The sequence below is a fragment of the Quercus suber genome, unplaced genomic scaffold, assembly GCF_002906115.3.
Source record: "Quercus suber isolate HL8 unplaced genomic scaffold, Cork oak 2.0 scaffold_89, whole genome shotgun sequence".
Classification (NCBI taxonomy): domain Eukaryota; kingdom Viridiplantae; phylum Streptophyta; class Magnoliopsida; order Fagales; family Fagaceae; genus Quercus; species Quercus suber.
In genome coordinates, this window is record NW_027069554.1 from 709,194 (window position 1) to 717,655 (window position 8,462).

At 32.5% G+C, this 8,462-nt stretch overlaps 1 protein-coding gene across 1 annotated transcript; it reads left to right on the plus strand.

Moving 5' to 3' along the window:
- The first annotated feature begins 1,464 nt into the window (after positions 1-1,464).
- On the plus strand, positions 1,465-6,767 carry LOC112030050 (bifunctional 3-dehydroquinate dehydratase/shikimate dehydrogenase, chloroplastic). The gene is made up of 11 exons (XM_024062730.2): positions 1,465-1,711; positions 2,205-2,440; positions 3,485-3,590; positions 3,966-4,184; positions 4,310-4,656; positions 4,933-4,996; positions 5,100-5,205; positions 5,308-5,451; positions 5,672-5,820; positions 6,197-6,359; positions 6,468-6,767. Exons 1-11 carry the CDS (start codon positions 1,697-1,699, stop codon positions 6,509-6,511), a joined length of 1,593 nt encoding a protein of 530 aa, XP_023918498.1. The 5' UTR covers positions 1,465-1,696; the 3' UTR covers positions 6,512-6,767.
- The last annotated feature ends 1,695 nt before the right edge of the window (positions 6,768-8,462 follow it).

The window sequence follows — 8,462 nt, forward strand, 5'->3', positions numbered from 1 at the left end:
TGTAATCTTAAAATAAAAATTGTCTTTGAAACTATATAATTAATTTATTTCTTTTAATAGTTGCAATAGATTTGAACATATAGTGTCTATTTCATGATAGTTACTATTTCTATCAAATTAAGACATTGATTAGTTTTTACTATAGACTGGATCTGAATTCAAGTCTCTAATTCGACAATAAGAGACTTTATTAATTAAACTTATTGGAACCCACTTAAAGAATATAATTCTTACAAGAATGTATAAGGTGATATATATTTATTTAGATATATTCACAATCCCATGAATGATAAGTTGTATATACAAATTACATAAATTAATTGGACATCATAAAATTATAATGAACACAGTTATCCTAACAATTATCTAAAATAATAAAAGAAAAAAATAACGGTTTTAGTCCTTTTTTTTTTTTTTAAGAAATAATTACAACATGCTGCTAACCCCACAGCTCAAACTCTTTTCCCCTAGACTCCCAAGCACTTTGTGTATAGGGAGGTGTCAATTCAGCTACAATGCCTTAAAGTTTAAGATTGTAATTATATAAAGATATTTAGCTTTTGTATTATTATATATTGTTATATTTATCTAGTGCTTAAATATTATTGATTAAAGATAAGTTAAGAATATCAAATATTTTTGTCAATATTTACACAATCTGTTAAGTTTAATAAATATATATTTTACACAACACATATTAAGGTTATAAAGTATTTTATTTACAAGTTTAAATCATTTTATATCACTCTTATACACTACTATTCATAATAAGGACATAGTATATAAAAAAAATTACTCATTTATTATTATTTTATGGGCCCAATTAATGGTGCTCTTAAAATATTTGTTAATGAAGTACTTTAAAAAAAAATTGATACCAATGAAAAATATAAAAATCATCTAAAATTTTTTTTTTTTCTTTCACACAAAAATATTTTTTAAACGAATGCTTTCGGCATTCATTATCAAATTCTTCTTTTATTCGGCGGCAGAATGACGAAATTATTCATTCCATTTCAATGAATCTAAAATATTTAATAATTATTGAATTCATTTATTAATTTACTTTGGATGGATAGTATAATAGGGATACCCTTGTCGTAAAACCATGATTTGGGGACCAAAGTGCAACTTAGGCGACAACCTTTGCTGTTTTTTTGTTTAGAATAGTCCTTTTGATATATATTTCCAAAAAAAAATCAAAAATTGTTTTTGACATATAGCTGAAGATGGATCACATTCACAAAAATGTTACTTTAATTTAAAAAATTAACATATAAACAACTAATCTTTGTTTTATTTAGGGCCACCTAATATTCTATGATGCTACAAAAACAATTTGGTTGAATATATACCTTTAGAGACTAAAGAGAGGCTTTTGCTACCCAACTTTCAACCCACCCTACCTTCAAATTTTTATTCTATCTATAAATTATTTTGTTTTTTGTTAAGTACCTACAATATCCCTCGTAACAAGAAAAATCGTTAGCATCCTCTTGAGGAATACTATTATACATTTCTGGGGACCCACTTATTATAATTATAAACTCATATATGCCTCATTGAGTCATATACTTTCTTACAAAAGATACAGTCGACAAGTTCCCAAGTTCCATCTCATAAAACACTCTCATCCTTAAATAATCAAATCTCTCTTTGAACCAACAACTTCTACTACCAAAACTCAACACTCAGCATGGGAAGCCTTCCGGTACATTTTTCTTCTCTTAATTCTGTTTCACATTCTTCAAGTTCAATTTTAGTTTTGCATGTTCATAGAAAATTATATGTTCTACTTCTTCCCAGCTTCAATATTTCCGTTTTGTATTTAAGCTTCCATTTTTTTTTCACTATTATTTGGTGTCAAATTTTTGGGTTTTGGCTTGTGTATCTCTGCATACGTGCACAAAATGCAAGCTAGAAGTGTCATGCATCCTCATGTGACATCTTCAATTTGTGTCTTTTGTGAATGTTACACTGAGTAAGGGTCCAAATTTTTTGTTGATTTTTCATGTTAGATGAAACTTCTTTCAACGTTTTTCTTTTTCTTTAGTGATTTCTCAGTTCACAAAGTTCTTTTAGTAATGGCTTCAAATATTCCAACCTTTTTCTGGTGAAAACCTTTTCAGTTTCTTTGGTGTTATTAGTAAACTTTGCATGTTCATTGAAAATATGCTTATGTTTTTTGTTAATGTGTGCTGCAGTTTACTGTGTCCGACTTGCAAACAAGCACCAATGGAGCTCGGAGTAGCCCCACCTTACTATGTACTCCATTGATGGGAACCACTGTGGATCAAATGTTGATTGAGATGGGAAAGGCCAAAGAAATTGGTGCTGATGTTGTTGAGATCAGACTTGACTGTTTGAGAACCTTCAATCCTCGCCAAGATCTTGAAATTCTCATCAAACGCTCTTCTTTGCCAACTCTTGTCACTTACAGGTTTGATTTAGAGAGCCAAATTATAATAATATCACATATTGTTTACTATATTGTTAGAACATTGGTTAATGATCATTAAATTTATTGTTTTTTTATTACTTTAAACTTTTAGAACAACTAGTAGTTTATTATGATGTTTTTATTTATTATTGTTATTATTATTATCTAACAAAGTGTGACGGACTTTAATTAATTATTTTTAAACTTAAGATTCTAGTATATTAAAAGTGGATTCTCAAAAATAAATTAAAAAAAGGAAAAAAAAAAAGTATATTAAGTGTGGTGATAGTTAAAGACTATGTGTACGACACAATTGAGTTTTCAATTTTAGTCGAAGCGTGTAGCCAACCGTATAACTTAGCATCACTGAATCCAACTATCTGTCAAAACTCAAAGAAAAAGTCTATAAACACAAAAACAAAGAATTTCGACCTTGTTGATATGGCAAATTGTTAGTGATAGATAGAAAGGTGATGTCAATGACGGATCTAGATAAAGAACCATTAAAAATTTATTAACTTAACTATTGTGAAAAATGTTGTGAAATTTTTTATGTTTGTAGTATTGCTCAAATTAAAAGGGCTTTTAATTTGACAATCTGACATGTGGTAGACGGGTAGTACTAGAATAAAAATATAAAAATGTTTATTCCTTTTTCTTTTTCTTTTTTTATTTTTTTTTTCCTTTGTTGAAATGGGCGGTGAGTATTTTTATAACTTCTTTTTCTGTTATATAACTTCTTTTTCTTTTCTTTTTTTGTGGTCTTCCTTAAACGAAAGAGAAAAATTTTTCTGACTTTTTAAGTTATTCTTTGGAATATAATATTTTCTTTATAATCAGCCGTATGTATAAAAGAAATTTCTGTTTTATTTTTATTAAATTGTACTTGCTGAGAATTTTAGTTAAAAAATTCACTGAGGATTCCATATATACTTGACCAATTTCAATGTCCAATATGCTTTATGTTTGTCCTAAAGTTATGTCTCACAAATAAAAAAGTGTTTTTATGCTGATGGTAAGTCCTGTTTGACTTTTACATTTCAGACCAATTTGGGAAGGTGGTCAGTATGAAGGTGATGAAAACAAGAGACAGGATGCACTTCGTTTGGCAATGGAAATGGGAGCTAACTATATTGATGTTGAGCTTGAGGTACTTTATTGTCAATAATCTTTTAATACTTCATACATTATGTAGTCAAAGATCATATGCTTTATAAGAACATGTTTTTTTTTTCCTGCATTTAAATGTGCTTGGCTTGGCCTATCTATGCAGTCAAAGAAATTATTGAATGAATAAATTCAATAGCAAGTATATGACGTTTATAGTTATACCCTCCATTTTTATTACACTATTAAATCTAGGTGTGTCTGATATTTCCTGTGCTTAACATCTATATGAAACCTATTTTCTTTCTATTTGGTTGAAATTATGATAGAAAGTAAAATGGTTGAAAAATGTCAAAACTATGTGATGACATGTTTAAGTAACAAGTTACTTAGATTTCCAAGCTCACCTACTATGCAGGTTGCTCATGACTTCAACAGTTCCATAGATGGAAAGAAGCCTGATAACTTTAAAGTCATTGTTTCTTCACACAATTTTCACAATACTCCATCCGCTGAGGCCATTGGCAACCTTGTCGCCAGAATCCAGGCTACCGGAGCTGACATAGTGAAGATTGCAACAACTGCATTGGACATTACAGATTGTGCACGCATTTTCCAGATAATGGTGCATTCTCAAGTATGTAATGCACATTGCATGGAATTTCTTTTCTACTAAACTTTGTTTATTTACAGTTTTCCATAAAACTGTATCCTTGTAAAGCTTCTATGATCTGCAATTGACAAATCTACCAAAACTTGTAGGTTCCAACAATAGGAATTGTTATGGGTGAGAGGGGTTTGATTTCGCGGTTACTTAGCCCCAAGTTTGGTGGGTATCTCACTTACGGTGCACTTGAGGCTGGTGCTATATCAGCTCCTGGTCAACCAACAGCAAAAGATTTATTGGACTTATATAACTTTAGGCTTATCGGGCCTGATACTAAAGTATATGGTATTATTGGGAAGCCTGTTGGACACAGCAAGAGTCCACTTCTGTTCAATGCAGCATTCAAGTCAGTTGGTCTTGATGCAGTTTATGTGCACTATTTGGTGGATGATGTTGAAAAGTTTTTCAATACCTATTCATCCATTGATTGGTCCGGATGCAGGTAAGATTTCCTCCGTGTAGGAGATATATCTCAAAAATTTATATTTAGAGCATCAATTTAGTTTGGTTTCTCTGAGCACTGAGAATTAAGCCAACAGCTTTGAATTGCTGTACCTTGGTTGCTATGACTTGTCATTGTGCTGAATTAGTACTAGCAGAAGATTAATCTGCTAGAGAGATTTAGCATAGACCATGCTCATATTTCTGTATGGTATAAGATTGCTAGAACTTTATTTTCTTGATAAGCAAAATAATAGAAATTGAATTTGGAATGCAGCTGTACAATTCCACATAAGGAGGCAGCACTGAAGTGCATGGATGAAATTGACCCTATTGCCAAGGTATCTAATTATCTCTTCACCCTGAAATATTATTTTATTTGTATGTTATGATATTACTCAGAAATTTATTAGTTACTTACCATTACTTTTTAATTCTTTACAGAAAATAGGAGCTATTAATAACATTGTCAGGAGACCCGATGGAAAATTAATTGCTTTCAATACTGACTACATTGGTGCTATTTCTGCTATTGAGGATGGACTACGAGGTTTGAGTGCTCTACAAGCTATCCAAGAGATGTTTAGACAAGTTCTTTTTCTTTCATTCTTGTTTTTCATGGTTCACTAAGTTGGTGTTCTCCTATTTACAGGTTTGAATGGTACAATTCCTTCAGCTGGATCACCCTTAGCTGGTAAATTGTTTGTTGTCTTGGGAGCTGGTGGTGCTGGCAAGTCACTTGCCTATGGTGCTGCACAGAAGGGAGCAAGAGTTGTGGTTGCCAATCGTACATTTGGTAATAACCTAGCTCTGTGTTTCAGAACATATACTATTTCAAAAGACATCTCATGAAACAATGAGCTAAAACATAATTCCTCATATTTGGTTTTGCTTCTATAGAGATAATACAAATTATCTATCATATATTTTTTAGCACAGACTACATACCTTGTAAGTCCTAAAGTTTATGAACAATCTTTGCAATTACTTGAATGACATGCGTCTTCTTCTAACAGAACGAGCGAAAGAACTGGCTGACAAAGTTGGTGGACAAGCTATGACTCTTGCTGAAGTAGAAAACTTCCATCCAGAAGAAGGGATGGTTCTTGCAAATACTACTTCTGTGGGAATGAAACCTAAAATTGATTTGACTCCCATTTCAAAGGTTTGCCTCATATATTTCTCATCTTACTTTCTTTTTCACTAAACCTTGCATAAAGGGTCACTAAGCTGTTCCATCATGATGTCAGTCTCATATATGCTACTTACTCATATATGCTACTTACCCAAAAAAAGGTCTCGTGTATGCTACAGATCGACATGTTGAATCTGTAACAATGATACATGTTGAAGGCTGTATTGATGTCAATATTTAATTTTTAAAAAAAAAAATTAAAGAGACTTTGCTCAAAATGTGGAAGGGCTGGATGAAACTTGAAGTGACATTGGTGCACTGCATGAAACAACATACTGTGGTTACATCATGATAGGTTCATCTACTTATATGCCAAATAATTACATGTATTTTGTTGATTTTGCAGGAAGCTCTGAAACATTATTGTGTGGTCTTTGATGCCATTTACACACCAAAGGACACCAGACTCTTGCGAGAAGCAAGAGAGACTGGAGCCGTTGTTGTCTATGGGACGGAGATGTTGATCCGTCAAGGTTTTGAACAATACAAAAATTTCACTGGTTTGCCTGGTAAGATGCACCATATTGTTGTTGTATTTTTAAGTCCTAAGTTATTGGTTTTTAATATTTACTAACTCGTTGGGCTTTATTTTGAATCTGTTTCATTTATAATTCCAGCACCAGAAGATTTGTTTAGGCAACTTATGGAGAAGCACGCTTAATGGGATTTGGCTTGGTACTCTGTTCTTACAAGCTTGCAGCTGAATTATGCTTCCCCAATGCAGCTCAAATTGCTTCAATTTTTGTATTATGTGACAAGCTATTGAATTATCATGTTGTATGAATAAATCTTTGTTTCTATTAATGGAATGAGTTATGGAAACTAGATGCTAAAATTGCAATGTTATGCATTAAGATATGACCCTTCATAATGAGAAATGGTGTGAATGAGTTAATGTGGACAACTCTTTTTCTTTAGTGTTTCTTTACGTGCCACTGCTTCATTGAATTTTTCAAGCAAAAGTTAAAACTGTGACACTTCAAAACTTCAACGATGCAAATGTATGTAAAGCAACTTAACCAGACTAACAGGAACTTTAATCAGTCATCCATGACTCAAAGAGGCTGCCACTGGTATATTTTGCAGTGCCATAAAGTGCTACATTACTCCTGCTAAGCTTGAAGAGGGATTAAACCAAAATAGGAACAAAAAATGGGAATTCAGCACTGTTATTTATTTATTTTATTTTATTCAGAAAGAAGATAGAAAGCAAAGAGGACAACAAACTAGCTATTCCCAAGGCAACTCTTAACTGCCTGAGGGCAGATTACAAAGAGAGAAAAAGCAGTAGAATTACATGTGACCCCATTTAGCAAGAGCGCCAGCAGCTTTTTTGGGGTCCCGTCGGATTGAATGATTAGAGAAGGGCTCATCTAGAAGATCTGCATAGCTTAAAAGTGTCCATCAGAGAGTCAACTTAGCGTATATATCTAATGTGCCCCATCAACTTTTTGATGATAAAGCCATTACACCTTTGGGTCTTTGACAAACTAGGAAATAGAGGGAGAGAAAACTAATACCTTTGACTAAGAACGAACTTCCTTTTACTCTTTATTATTTTTTATTGTGAAGTGAGTGGCTGAAAAGGGAAGGGAAGGGAAGGGAAGGGAGAGATTGAGCTACCCTTCAAATAACCAAAAAATAATAATAATAATAAAGAGCTTCAATGCTCAGCATCCTTAAATTAATCTCTCGATAGTACCATATTGGAACATTAGTAGATTTGCTCTAATGTATTTTGTTGATTTTGCAGGAAGCTCTGAAACATTATTGTGTGGTCTTTGATGCCATTTACACACCAAAGGACACCAGACTCTTGCGAGAAGCAAGAGAGACTGGAGCCGTTGTTGTCTATGGGACGGAGATGTTGATCCGTCAAGGTTTTGAACAATACAAAAATTTCACCGGTTTGCCTGGTAAGATGCACCATATTGTTGTATTTTTAAGTCCTAAGTTATTGGCTTTTAATATTTACTAACTCGTTGGACTTTATTTTGAATCTGTTTCATTTATAATTCCAGCACCAGAAGATTTGTTTAGGCAACTTATGGAGAAGCACGCTTAATGGGATTTGGCTTGGTACTCTGTTCTTACAAGCTTGCAGCTGAATTATGCTTCCCCAATGCAGCTCAAATTGCTTCAATTTTTGTATTATGTGACAAGCTATTGAATTATCATGTTGTATGAATAAATCTTTGTTTCTATTAATGGAATGAGTTATGGAAACTAGATGCTAAAATTGCAATGTTATGCATTAAGATATGACCCTTCATAATGAGAAATGGTGTGAATGAGTTAATGTGGACAACTCTTTTTCTTTAGTGTTTCTTTACGTGCCACTGCTTCATTGAATTTTTCAAGCAAAAGTTAAAACTGTGACACTTCAAAACTTCAATGATGCAAATGTATGTAAAGCAACTTAACCAGACTAACAGAAACTTTGATCAGTCATCCATGACTCAAAGAGGCTGCCACTGGTATATTTTGCAGTGCCATGAAGTTACTCTTGCTAAACTTGAAGAGGGATTAAACCAAAATAGGAACAAACAATGGGAATTCAGCACTGTTATTTATTTATTTTATTTTATTCAGAAAGAACATAGAAAGCTAAG

Bases quoted from the DNA above. Each gene is read 5' to 3' on its own strand.
- LOC112030050 (XM_024062730.2), top strand. The intron at 4,997-5,099 runs GTATCTAATTAT...AATTCTTTACAG, and splicing joins AAATTGACCCTATTGCCAAG to AAAATAGGAGCTATTAATAA. The intron at 6,360-6,467 runs GTAAGATGCACC...TTATAATTCCAG, and splicing joins AAATTTCACTGGTTTGCCTG to CACCAGAAGATTTGTTTAGG.